This window comes from Phyllobates terribilis, unplaced genomic scaffold, assembly GCF_046119375.1.
Source record: "Phyllobates terribilis strain yellow unplaced genomic scaffold, ASM4611937v1 Scaffold_1__5_contigs__length_1240528914, whole genome shotgun sequence".
NCBI lineage: Eukaryota > Metazoa > Chordata > Amphibia > Anura > Dendrobatidae > Phyllobates > Phyllobates terribilis.
Genome location: NW_027362761.1, coordinates 270,093,664 through 270,107,133, shown reverse-complemented (window position 1 = coordinate 270,107,133; position 13,470 = coordinate 270,093,664). Strand labels below are relative to the sequence as shown.

General features: G+C 40.8%; 1 protein-coding gene across 1 annotated transcript in view; it reads left to right on the top strand.

Annotated features, from left to right (window-relative positions):
- Window positions 1-4,546, top strand: part of SVOP (SV2 related protein) — a 54,535-nt gene extending 49,989 nt beyond the window's left edge. Inside the window, exons 14-16 of the mRNA XM_073672482.1 lie at window positions 1,069-1,150; window positions 1,529-1,618; window positions 2,428-4,546. Coding sequence (XP_073528583.1) covers window positions 1,069-1,150; window positions 1,529-1,618; window positions 2,428-2,634 — 379 coding nt within the window. The 3' untranslated portion in view covers window positions 2,635-4,546. The remainder of the gene's footprint in view (window positions 1-1,068; window positions 1,151-1,528; window positions 1,619-2,427) is intronic.
- Window positions 4,547-13,470: the final 8,924 nt, after the last annotated feature.

The window sequence follows — 13,470 nt, the reverse complement described above, 5'->3', positions numbered from 1 at the left end:
AAAGGTATCAATGTAATCAGTATAACAACACTATTATGGCCATATCGTTACTTTACTTTGCTTAATCCTGTTGACAGATTTTCTTTAAAAATGATCGTTCATGGCAACACATCATCTGGAACAATGTATTCTTTGTGCACAGAATGATTGTTTCAACTAGAGATGAGCGAGTGAATTTGAGTGGAATTGAATTCTAGAATTTTTACAAAATTCCACATTCTCCAGAATACAGATTTTTTTGCACTTTGCTCCATGCCAATTTAGCAAAATGGTGGCAGCTGCGGTCACCATTTTGCAAAACCATTTCAGGGCCAAGCAAACAGATTGCAGTCAGATTGCACTGTGATGTTGCGGCACATTTATATTGACACACGAGTGACAGCACAGCCTAGTCCAGATGGAAGCTGCGGCCTGGAGTGAAGATTCCATAGAGAATGCTCGCGAAGGGAGAATGGGAAAAGAAGAGGTGCTGAGAACTGGAGTATAGGCGGTGGGAGAAGCGGCACAGGTGAGCAGTGAGTATTAATTATATTTTTTTTACATCCAACATTTATAATGCTCTGGGGTCTGGAAAAAACCCTTAACATAATAAGGATCATTTAATTTGCAGAGAATATCTTCACAGCGAATTGAATTTTACTGTAAAATCTGCTTGATTTGCCAAATTAAAATTTTGACAGATCCGCTCATCTCTAGTACTAACGATTGCTCTGTGTGCATGGAAGTCAGCTTGTCTAAACAGACTATTAAACAGCCACCAACTTAAATGTGACCCAATCAGTGGTCATTTAATGGCCAAGATCTGCAAAATGCAAATAAATTTATCTAATTTATAAATGTGATTTTCTTATTTTTTTTGGGATATTCTATCTCTCAATGTTAAAATTAACCTACCCTTAAAATTATAGACTGTTCATGTCTTTGTCAGTGGGCAAACTTACAAAAACAGCAGGGGATCAAATAATTATTTCCTTCACTGTATAAATCTATCCTAATTTACAAGTAACTTCAGAGTATCACTGTATCTCTTGCTTGGGTTAATGAATTTGCTATTTTGTTTCTTTCCAGGAATGTCCTCACCGTTTTACTCTTTATTGGAAGAGCCTTTATTTCAGGTGGATTCCAAGCTGCCTATGTTTACACACCAGAGGTAGGTCCATGGCCGGGACATGAAGATGACTTTGCACTGCTAAAAATGTTACCTAGATGAACAAATGCAGAGTCATATATTGAAGATCTACATCTCAATGCAAGATCTGTACCAGGGCCCCCAAATGCCATATATTGTACAATACAAGAAACAGCGGGGCCCTAGAGCCACTTCTGTCTCATATGAATAGATGAATAAACAAATCATGGGATAAAGAACATGTCCATATGTCCACCGTGATGTCTAGTTTGTCACAAGTAAAGAAATGTTCCTGTTATTTCCACTTTTAACTATTTACAAATGCCCATTGTTTGAGTGAATGAATTTCTCAGGATCTTGGTGTATTTTTCTTTACATTTGTTACTTTTACCTTTCCAGGTTTATCCAACCGCTACTCGAGCACTAGGTCTAGGAACATGCAGCGGGATGGCTCGTGTCGGGGCATTAGTTACACCATTTATTGCTCAGGTATTTTTTTTTAAATGATAAATCGGCCAGTAATCCGTTTGACAAACTTTCCATGAATGTCTTTATCATTAACCCAGAAGAATTTGGATTATTCTGTTTATTTTTAATAAGTGACAGTGCACATTAGATACAGTAATTGTCAATGATGTTAGCTGGATTCATTTTCAATCTAATGAGTACAGGGGAAGCACAAATGCACCCTAACGTCTGCTGTTTTGGGAAACGATGCTTAGCCTGAATTAATTGTGCCTCATCTAATCCTTTGTTACTCCTTTGGATAAGATGCTGCTGACAGTTCCATGTTCCCCTTTATCTATGGCAGTATCTAGGTCAGTGGAGATAGCTGTCAGCCAGATAAGCGGTATGATAATGTGTCACTTGTCTTTCCTGTCCTATCTTAAATTCGGAACCGAGAGGTGGCAGTAAGTCACTGGTTGGAACAGTTGCAAAGGCAATCATACAGTACCCAAGGAGTCTTGGTGGTATTTTGATCCACAGGACCCTTGCTCAATACTGCCTGGGCATTGCGTGGCTGCCTCAATACTTGTCCTGCCTAGTGTGTTACTGGTCATCTCTCCATACTAAATGCAAGATCATGGGGGGAGAATTGAGGTACAGTGACACTTTTGGTCTCAAGTTGGACAAACTGTCTAGAGAAACCTCCTTGTGTGGTCAATTTACGCTCGCTCTGACATTCACTCATGCCGTTACTAACAAAGTGGCCAATATCATAACGTTTACCCTTCATTTGGGGTTTGAAAACTAACTTCCACACAGAACTTGTCATCCGTCTTTTTGTCTGTCCCCAGGTGATGCTCGAGTCTTCTATATATCTCACAGTTTTGGTTTACAGTGGCTGTTGTGTTCTGGCAGCATTGGCTTCTTGTTTCCTCCCTATTGAAACCAAAGGCCGAGGTCTTCAAGAGTCAAGCCACAGAGAATGGGGTCAAGAGATGGTGGGAAGAGGTGCACACAATTCTGGGGTCACTCTCTCAAACTCTGGCTCACAAGAGTGACCCCTCCACTTTACCCATTGCTCACCCACCCACACACATATAGCCTTTCAGTCTCACATCTACCATTACATAGATGAAGTAAAGAATGGACAGCAGTGGCCAATGTGCCGTCAAAAACAGCGCTACAATAGTAATAGGATAAGGGCACGTTTAAAGCATTCTGAAGGGGTTAACAAAATGTGCAGTAATGATGTTACAGGGATAGAGATGGACTCTGGCAAATGCCATTAATTTAGGAAAACAGTCAAATAACATGTTGTATTTTTAGCTCTAATAACAAAAGCAGTCGTCAGCACTGGGTGAACATGACTCAGTTGCTGTGGATGTGCCGTGGCTTCTGGATGCCGATGTGTCTGAGACCAACATTGGTAGTAGAGTGTCCTACAGAGAATGGCTGGACGCTGCACAAGACCTTTTGTAGATTCTATTATTTCTATCTGGAGACAAATATGTTGGTACATTGCTTCCAAAGATAATTATCCTGATCTTTGATTTATACACTATACACTTTATAGAGCACTCACCTAATTAACTGTCCCTATATTCATTATCTCTAATTAATTTTGCTGCATTCTGTTGAATTGATTGGAACATATTTAATGGAAGGCATATGAAAAATGGACCACTGTATAAGACAAAACACACACAAAGAATACAGTATATTATATGCCTGTATGTGTGTGTATATATATACAGAGGGAATAAAAAGTTTACACACAACTGTTAAAATGTCACGTTTTTGCCATGTAAAGAATCATATCGAGAAGAATCATTTCAAAACTTGATTCCAGAGATGAGTCACATACTAAGCTGCGTTTTGCTGTTTCAATACAATCAGTGTTTTATCAGTAGGAGATTATCACTGCAGGACTAAAGCCCCCGTCTCACATAGCGAGATCGCTAGCGAGATCGCTGCTGTGTCACGGTTTTGGTTACGCAACAGCGACCTCACCAGCGATGTCGCTATGTGTGACACTTTGCAACGATCAGGCCCCTGCTGTGAGGTCGCTGATCGCTGCAAAGTGTCCTGGACCATTTTTTGGTCGTTGCCCTCCCGCTGGTCAGCACACATCGCTGTGTGTGACCAGCGGGAGCAGCGATCAGGCTGGTAACCATGATAAACATCGGGTTACTAGGGGCACACGCGCACTTAGTAACCCGCTGTTTATCATGGTTACGAGCCTGCTAAAGTGAGTGGTAACCTCCCGCTCACTGTAGCAGAGTGGTAACCATGATAAACAACGGGTTACTAGGAGCGCGTGTGCCCCTAGTAACCCGATGTTTACCATAGTTACCAGCCTGCTCCTGCTTCAGCAGCAGGCTGGTAACCGGAGCAGGACATTGTGGAAAGATTCTTTGCACGATGTCGCTGCTCCCCTGATCGTTGGTGAGCCTGCCTGTTTGACAGCTCACCAGCGACCACATAGCGACGCAGCAACGATCCCTGACAGGTCGTATCGTTGTCGGGATCGTTGCAGCGTCGCTAAGTGTGACGGGGCCTAAGATGTGGCGTGCAAGTCAGTCCAGCTAATTTATGAAACCCCGCCTCCACCACTGATTGACAGTTTGCTGACAATGTACAGTGTATACAGGAAGCTGCCAGTCAGGGTGTGGACGGGGTTTTACTCAGCTCAGCATTTTGACCACTGTTACATCTACAGTAGAGAAAACAGGTATTCTATGAAAACTGCACCTAGTAAGTGACACATCGGTGGAATCATGCTCTCTGCCCCTACATCATGCAGCATACAGATTCCATTTACAAAATCCTGATGACAGATTCTTATTAATCTTACCTATAATTTGTACATTTCAATTGAAGAATAACTTGAAAAAAAGAAAAGAAAAATAAAGAACTAAAATAATGTGGTTGCATAAATATTCACACCCTTAAACTAATACTTTCATAGAATCATAGAATGGTAGAGTTGGAAGGGACCTCCTGGGTCATCTGGTCCAACCCCCTGCTCAAAGCAGGATTCACTAGATCATCTCAGACAGATGTCTGTCCAGCCTCTGTTTGAAGACGTCCATTGAAGGGGAACTCACCACCTCTCGTGGCAGCCTGTTCCACTCATTAATCACCCTAACTGTCAAAAAGTTTTTTCTAATATCTAATCTGTGTCTCCTCCCATTTAGTTTCATCCCATTGCTTCTAGTCTTTCCTCGTGCAAATGAGTACTTTGTTGAAGTACCCTTTGAATTTATGACAGCATTCAGTCTTTTTGGGTAGGATCTATAAGCATGGCACATGCTATTCATCCTCAGCTTTTTAGCAAAGGTCTGAAGGTTTTATTCCAAAATTGACTAGTATATTGAACTGTTCATAATTACCTCCAGGTGGAGGTAATTATGCTTCACTCTGGGTATGGTGTTCTTTTAGTGATCGCAGTGTTGGCTTTGTGTCAAAAATGCCCTTTGGAATCATGACAAAAAAAGTTCAATCTTGGTCTCATTAGATCATAACACCTTTTCCTACAAGCTTTTGGCGGATTTGTTGTAGGTTGTGGCAAAACATAGCCGGGCTTGGATATTTTTCTCTGTAAGAAAAGGATTCTGTTTTGCCATTCTCCCCCACAGGCCACGCATATTAAGTATACGGGAGATTGTTGTCACATGCAGTACACAACCATTATTTATCAAAAATGCAGCTCCTTTAATGTTGCTGTAGACCTTTTGGCTGCCTCCTGGACCAATATTCTTCTTATCTTTTCATCAATTTTTGAGAGATGTTTAGTTCTAGGTAATGTCACTGCTGTGCCAAATTTAAGCCACTTCTTGATGGGTGTCTTCACAGTTTTCCATGGTATATCTAATGCCTTGGAAAAAAAAATTGTGCCTTTAATCTAACATAACTTTCAACAATGAGATCCTTTTGCTGTGTTGTAAGCTGTTTATGGATCATAGCTTTTGCTATAAAATGTATCTAAGAAAATGGCAGGAAAATCCTACTAGAACAGCTAAACTTTATGTGGGGTTAAACCAGAATCAGTTTAAATGATGGCAGCTGTGTACTAATGAATATTTAACATGAGATTAATTGTGATTGGCTAATTCTGAACACAACCACATCCTCTATTATTTCAGGGTGTTCATATGTATGCATTCACGTAACTTTAGATGTGTTATTTTTATTTCCCTCCTCAAAATGTTTTCAGTTTGTTTCTTAATAGATTTCTACAGATTATGGATAACGTGAAAGGTGGAAAAAGTTGTGAAAAGATTTTTTACATGGCAAAAGCCTGGAATTTCAACAGGGGTGTGTAGACTTTTATATCCACTCCATATTTGTAAACATGCTTCAAAGTACTCAGTAGTACCTGGATTTACTAATGCCAGGATCTGTCCAAAAATTATTTGCGGCAACTAACTTATTCAGTAGACCTTGACAATGTTTGGTGCAATGCTCATCTTATAATTCCAGCATACTCTGCGGTATTCAAGATCCATGTGAATTTCTGATAATATAATACGATGTTAAGGATACTGGTCTTTAAACAACAAAAAAAATGAACCATACCCATTCATACTAATGGTCTAGCCCAGGCTAGCTAGAAACTGGGTTTGAATCATTGCTTGTTACTGCCGGGCACTGAACGCGTGATGTCGACAGACGCAGCAGAACAGACAGAAAAGTGAATGTTGGTGTGTCTGAATGTACAGACTTTTGATGAATGCACTTAAATGTTTGAACGTCTCTGTGTAAGATGCTTGTTGTATGACCTCTTCTGTCTTCAATGCCTTGTTGACTTGGATTTTACTGTAAGTTGAATATTTTATGTTGAATAAAATTTTTACATTAACCTGGGTGGTTAGTGAGTGTTTTTTTTTGTTTTTAGAATTCATTTAATTTTCACCTCCGATAGCCCCACAGACAAACTTACATTGCATTGCATTAAAGGTCAACAAAAGACTTTAAAATATATATTTATACTCAATTGTCATCACATTATCTCTTTATTTGGACATTTGCATGTTTCATGATCATGAAGCATATGACGTAGGATGCCTCCGCTGGGAACACCAAAATGACCTGTTATTACCCAATTAAATGGCAAGCTAATCTTAATTAACCAAACAATAATGTAATCAATAAGCCACTCACAAGTCACTATTAGGCCACGTACACACGTTGAGTATTTGGTGAGTTTTTTGCCTCAGTATTTGTAAGCCAAAACCAGGAGTGGAACAATCAGAGGAAAAGTATAATAGAAACATGTCACCACTTCTGCATTTATCACCCACTCCTGGTTTTGGCTTAGAAATACTGATGTAAAATACTGATCTAATACTGAACTTGTGAACATGCCCTTTGGCTATGTTCACATGATAATACAGTGGTGTGAAAAAGTGTATGCCCCCTTCCTGATTTCTTATTATTTTACATGTTTGTCACACTTAAATGTTTCAGATCACAAAATAATTTTAAATATTAGACAAAGATAACACAAGTAAACACAAAATGCAGTTTTCAAATTAAGGCATTTATTATTAAGGGAAAAAGAAATCCAAACCTACAGGGCCCTGTGTGAAAAAGTGATTGCCCACCCCCCTCCTTAAAATATAAATTAACTGTGGTTTATCACCACATCTTTGGGAAGCTGAGTTCAATTTCCCTAGCCACACACAGGCCTGATTACTGCCACACCTGTTCTCAATCAAGAAATCACTTAAAATAGGACCTGCCTGACAAAGTGAAGTAGACCAAAAAATTCTCAAAAGCTAAACATCATGCTACGATCCAAAGAAATTCAGGAACAAATGAAAAACAAAGTAACTGAGATCAATCAGTCTGGAAAAGGTTATAAAGCCATTTCTGGGACTCCAGCAAACCACAGTGAGAGCCATTATCTACAAATGGCGAAAACATGTAACAGTGGTGAACCTTCTGACAATAGCAACAGGTATAATGCTGAAACCACTGAATAAATGGATGCTCTAGCTGTGTGTGGTAAAGACTAAAACTTAGCTTTTAATAAATATACAATAAAAGAACTAGAAAAATGTAAAACCCAGTCCAGCCGGACCTAAAATACAAACAGACAGTACGAAACAAAGCAAATACCTTTGTGGTACCTGAACCTAAACACATAGACATACGTCCTTTACACTGACCAACAATAAAGGGAGAGCACTTCCTGGCAGTTTTAAACACTCATGCTAAGTGAATAATTTATGTGCAGGTAAATCCAATAATCAATGAATAAATAAAAGAAGTGGTGAACAGTCCCAGGAGTGGTCAGCTGACCAAAATTACCCCAAGAGCACATCGACGACTCATCCAAGAGGTCACAAAAGACCCCACAACAACATCCAAAGAACTGCAGGCCTAACTTGCCTCAGTTAAGGTCAGTGTTCATGACACTATAAGAAAGAGACTGGGCAAAAATGGCATGCATGGCAGAGTTCCAAGACGAAAACCACTGCTGAGCAAAAAGAACATAAAGGCTCATCTCAGTTTTGCCAGAAAACATCTTGATGATCTCCAAGACTTTTGGGAGAATACTTTGTGGACTGACGAGACAAAAGTTTAACTTTTTGGAAGGTGTATGTCCCATTACACCTGGCGTAGAAGTAGCACAGCATTTCAGAAAAGGAACATCATACCAACAGTAAAATATGGTGGTGGAAGTGTGATGGTCTGGGGCTGTTTTGCTGCTTCAGGACCTGGAAGACTTGCTGTTTTAAATAGAACCATGAATTATGCTGTCTACGAAAAAATCACATCACTGTATATTCAGTCTGGGTTCTGTCTGAGGAAAAAAACAAGATCACAACTGCAGCTTTAGGACAAGTGTTATTCAACAGGGCTGTACAGATGACCATTTTTTTTATATAGACCGAATGTTTCTTTGAAAAAAATTGCAGCATGCACTATTCTCTTCTGATTTCGGATGAAACTCGCCCATTCAAATATACTGGTGCACAAAAATCGAATCCCATTCAGCAGAGGCGTAGCTAGGGTTTTGGTTCATCGGGGGCGAAACTTCTGAGTGGGCCCCTAAACAGGTAACCCTGACTATAACTATGGTGGTGCACCCAGATAGTGGACGTAGGAGAACCTCAGCGCTGTTACTAAAAATAATCTCTATACAAAGACCAGCACTGATATTACCGCCATATGGTGACATCAGTCCTGCAGAACATATAAGAGATTACAGTACAGTTATATATAGTAACTTACAGCTGACGTTCTTTCTGATTAAATTGTTCACTTTTCCCGTCTTTTCCATCTGGCCCAGACCAACACGACGACTTCTCCATTCAGGACTCAGAGTCTCAGGTCTGCAGAGATCACAACAAATACACATTTGACTCCTTACATTTCAGGCACCGTCCACATCTATTCCCAACCTGCACAAACCCCTCATCCTGCTGATACCCCAATACTGAGGCTCTGTTGCTGTACGTGTCCCTATTACTGCACCTTCTGTGTGGTACTGTGTGCTCTCTAGATGGTAAAACAAACTTCTAGAATATAGTAATGCCGCTTGTAAGTGCCCTAGAAAACAGTGTCCACATTTTGCCCCCTAGAAAGTAATAGCGCCCTCTGTGTGCCCCTTTGACAGTCATAATAACCTGAGTTCCCTTGTAACGATAAGTGCCCATTTAACATGATGCTCTGCTATACATAGTATAATTCCCCCTTACCGTATAGTACCCCCCACACAGTATACTGACCCCTTAGTAGCTTCCAAACTGATGTCTCCCACACTGTATGATAGCCCCCACACTGTGCAAAGACCTCACATTATCTCCCACACTTTATGACTCTAACTGTAATCTCCACACTGTATAAATAGCCTCCAAATACTATAATGAACCAGATGGTCCTCTATATAGTATAATGCACCCCCATAGGCAGAGTCTGTAGTATAGTCCCCCCATAGGCAGAGTCTGTAGTATAATCCCCCCCATAGGCAGAGTCTGTAGTATAATTCCCCCCGTAGGCAAAGTCTGTAGTATAATCCCCCTCATAGGCAGAGTCTGTAGTATAATCCCCCCATAGGCAGAGTCTGTAGTATACTCCCTCTAATCCCCCCCATAGGCAGAGTCTGTGGCATAATCCCCCCCCCATAGGCAGAGTCTGTGGCATAACATAATCCCCCCCACATAGGCAGAGTCTGTGGCATAATCCCCCCCCCCCACATAGGCACAGTCTGTGGCATACACCCCCCCCAAAGGAGAAATAAATTAATAAATAAACACAATACTTACCTCTCCTCCACGTTCCCCCGCTGCTCTGAGCGACCCCACACATCTCAGCACAGCGGGCCGGGCGCCAAGTGATGACGTCACTGACGTCAGACTCAGAGGGGGACTGATGGGAGAGGGAGCGTCACGCTCCCTATTTCATCACTGAGCTTCTGGTGACGGGCGGGGGGCCTGATGCTGGCACCGGGGCCTCCCCCCTCCTGCTAAAGGAGTGGCCGCCGGGCAGTGCAGGGACATCGAGTCTCCCTGCTCTGCCCGGAGTGTAACTGTAAAGGCGTGCTGCGCACGCCAATACAGCTCTAATAGCGTAGCTCCGGGTGGGCCCCCTCAGAGCTCTGGGCCCGGGGCCACCACTCTCTCTGCCCCCCCGGTACCTACGCTACTGTCATTCAGATAAACCATATAGCATCTCATTTTTCAGATACCTTGCCATTTTGAACACAGGAAACTGTTTTTGGTGTTGGAAGTTTTATTCACTGCTGATGTATAAAAAAATTTTTTTGTACACTTGTGAACTTAGCTTTAGGGTGATTTCACATAGTGTTCAGGCACCCGTTCGGTGGCCCCGTCAGGGCTTACATTTAAAACCCCTGCATAACGGGATTCGGACATATGCGCCGACGGGGCCATAGACTATAATGGTGCCGGCGGAGCGAACTTGCGCCTTTTATGTGCACCATTTTTGGCTGTGTACGCCTACTGGAGGTGGACACTCAGATGTAGTAGACTGCATCTTAGTGTCCAACTCCAGTAGGCGTATACTCCCAAAAATGATGCACGTCAGATCACATGTTCGCTCTGCCGGCACCATTACAGTCTATGACCCCGTCGTCCAAATCCTGTTTTGCGGGGGGTTTGGACATATGCCCTGATGGGGCCACCGAGCGTGTCCCTAAAGGCTGACTTCAAAGTAAGCAGTAAGAGCTACTCTTAGAAGACATTGTGTTCTTTACAGTATCCTACATAGTCAGCTGAACCTGCAGCTATCGAAAACAGTCCAACATGGTGTGACAAGTTCTATGCTTCTCAATATGTTTCTGTTATGAATCTGTCTCCCTATAATGCATGACCTGTAGCTGGGGATGTCTATGCGGAAAACTGCAATAGCAAAGCTAGGGTGACACACCTATCTAGTAAAAAAGATGGTGAGACATTATTCTATTCTTTAAAAAAAAATTTGAAAAAAAAAATTAGGATAGGATTATTGATTGGACTAGGCTTGGTTGTTTCCGTCCTCCATTCCTTTATATCCTGTTATGGAATCCCTGGCATACGCTCTCAAGAAAAATTTATCCTTTAGGGGTATAAAATATGGGCATGGGGAGCAATACTTATTATTCTTACTGACAAACTTTTAATTTATTTATCCTTCCGAAGTGTGGGACTTCCAATCGACCTAAAAGAATTTGAAGAGTTTGTTAGCATCAGTAACTTTAAAGTCAGAGTCCAGAAATCTGAGATACTAAAGATTACCATCTCACATATTGAGTCTCAACAACTCCAATTGACTTTCCCTTTCAGAAGACAGAGGTCCTGCATTAATTATTTAGGGGTTACAATACCTGAGTGAGATTGTGAATATTAATTACAAATCGCTTTTGATCTCTCTTGAGTCCGATCTAAAAAATGGAATCAATTGCCACTTTCTTGTTTTCGGATGATAGATGTTCTAAAAATGGGATCCTTCCGAAAGTTATATGTATTTCATACCCTTTGCAAAGACCTTCCCAAGTCATATGTTCTTTAGAATTGCTCTGTCATTTGTTTGGAGGGGCAGTAAATCACATCTAAGATACTCTTTGTTAACGAAACCTAATGCACATGTGGGTTCAAGCCTTCCTTATCTCTCCCTCTATCATAAAGCAACTATAGGTAGTTGTATCTTAGGCTTTCTCCACCATCGCCACCATCGCCACCCTAAATTATGGGTGGAGATGGAAAAATATTTAGATTTGAGAGTCCTCAGTGGTTGATACCTTTTAATGGCAAACTGAAAACAAGTAACAAGTTGCAAGCTTTCGAGACTACTCAGGTCTCTTCATCAGGCATAGTCCATGGGTAGAGATGGAATGTGTGATGAATCTGGTCTAAGCCCAGGAGTTCTCTGGCTACCTCAAGGGATACATAAAAATGATCTAAATCTATACCTCTGATCCATCTGAACCTCTTTTTAAAGGGGTTGTCCCATGAACAAAGTCACTTTGCTCAATAGATCTCGGAATAATAATTTCCAGAATTGGATGTGTTTAAAAAAAAATTTCTGGCCTTCCAAGTCTGGTTGACGAGAGGGGTGACACCTTAGTAATAAATCATTGTAGGAATTTTGACAATCCGGTATCTTTCTTCGCCTTTTCTTTACTTTCCTGCCTTGTGCTTTTCTTCCTTCTACCTTTTTGTTCACCTAAGCTGGGCTTTTTAACATAAATCGATATCCGTTTCATTGTTATTGCACCTGTTCGATATAATTGTATAAGTGTGCTTGCCAACTCTGTATTTTTCAGATGTCTGATTGCCATACAAACACTGGATTTTGTTTAAGATTTGTCTTTGTTGGCACAGTTTGCCTATCATCCAAGATCTATGTTTTCAATAAAAATTATGGAACCATAAAAAGAATTAGGGTTCATGCGGAGGAGCACAAAGACAGTATGACATTGCATGACAATAAATCTTAGCACAGTCCCAGAAAGATGCTGCACACTGTTCTGTCAGTTCTATTAAAGGAAAGCGATCATCAGAAGATGATCTATTGTTTTAATCAGGTTTTTGTGTTAAATGTATTTTTTAAACATTTTAGCAATGGTTTTTTTCAAACGTATCACAATCTGTGTTAAAAGTAAAAAGTAGAACTCTTGAAGTATTCAAACTGGCCAACGGGGCTTTTTTAGACTCTAACTTCCTATTGTTTCAGAAAACAACGCATGTACATTAGCCACAAGTGAAGGTTGGGAGCAGGGTCAGAGGTGACATCACCTATTGTTATTGATGGAACCTGTGTAATCTGCTGTATAGAGGTGTTGCCTGTCATTGTAATCCTGCCTCTGATGATAAGAAGTGTTGCTGTAAACTCTCCTTGAAGGGACAGGAAGTAAGAATCTAAAATGCCCCAGTGGTCAATGTGTAAATTACAACATTCCTAATTTACATTTTTTTTTTAATAAAGACCATGATATGACAAAATCATGACATGACAAATTAAAATATATATATTTGTAATGCCAAAACCTGATTTTAACATTGGCTTGTTTTCTGTTGATCGCTTCCCTTTATGCACCATATATACTTCGATTTACAGAGATATTACCTCTTAGAAACAATTCCTTTGTGCATGACCACAGCATTGACCTGTGTTCTGATGGACTAGCATAAAATATAACAGGAAAACTGAATAAAACCAGAGGTGTTAGTATAAAAGAGGCCCCATTCACTTCTGTGGAAAGCCTATACAAAATACAAAGACCTAACTAGACCATATCCATGAGTCCTAAGGCTGGCCATAACCAGAAGATAAAACCGAACCCACGGATAGTAACAAAACCAGACATTCTCTTGTGTACAGTGTAGTGTAGGAGAGGAACTGGAATCTAACGTGCTGGACTTCAATATGCCTGATCCATATCC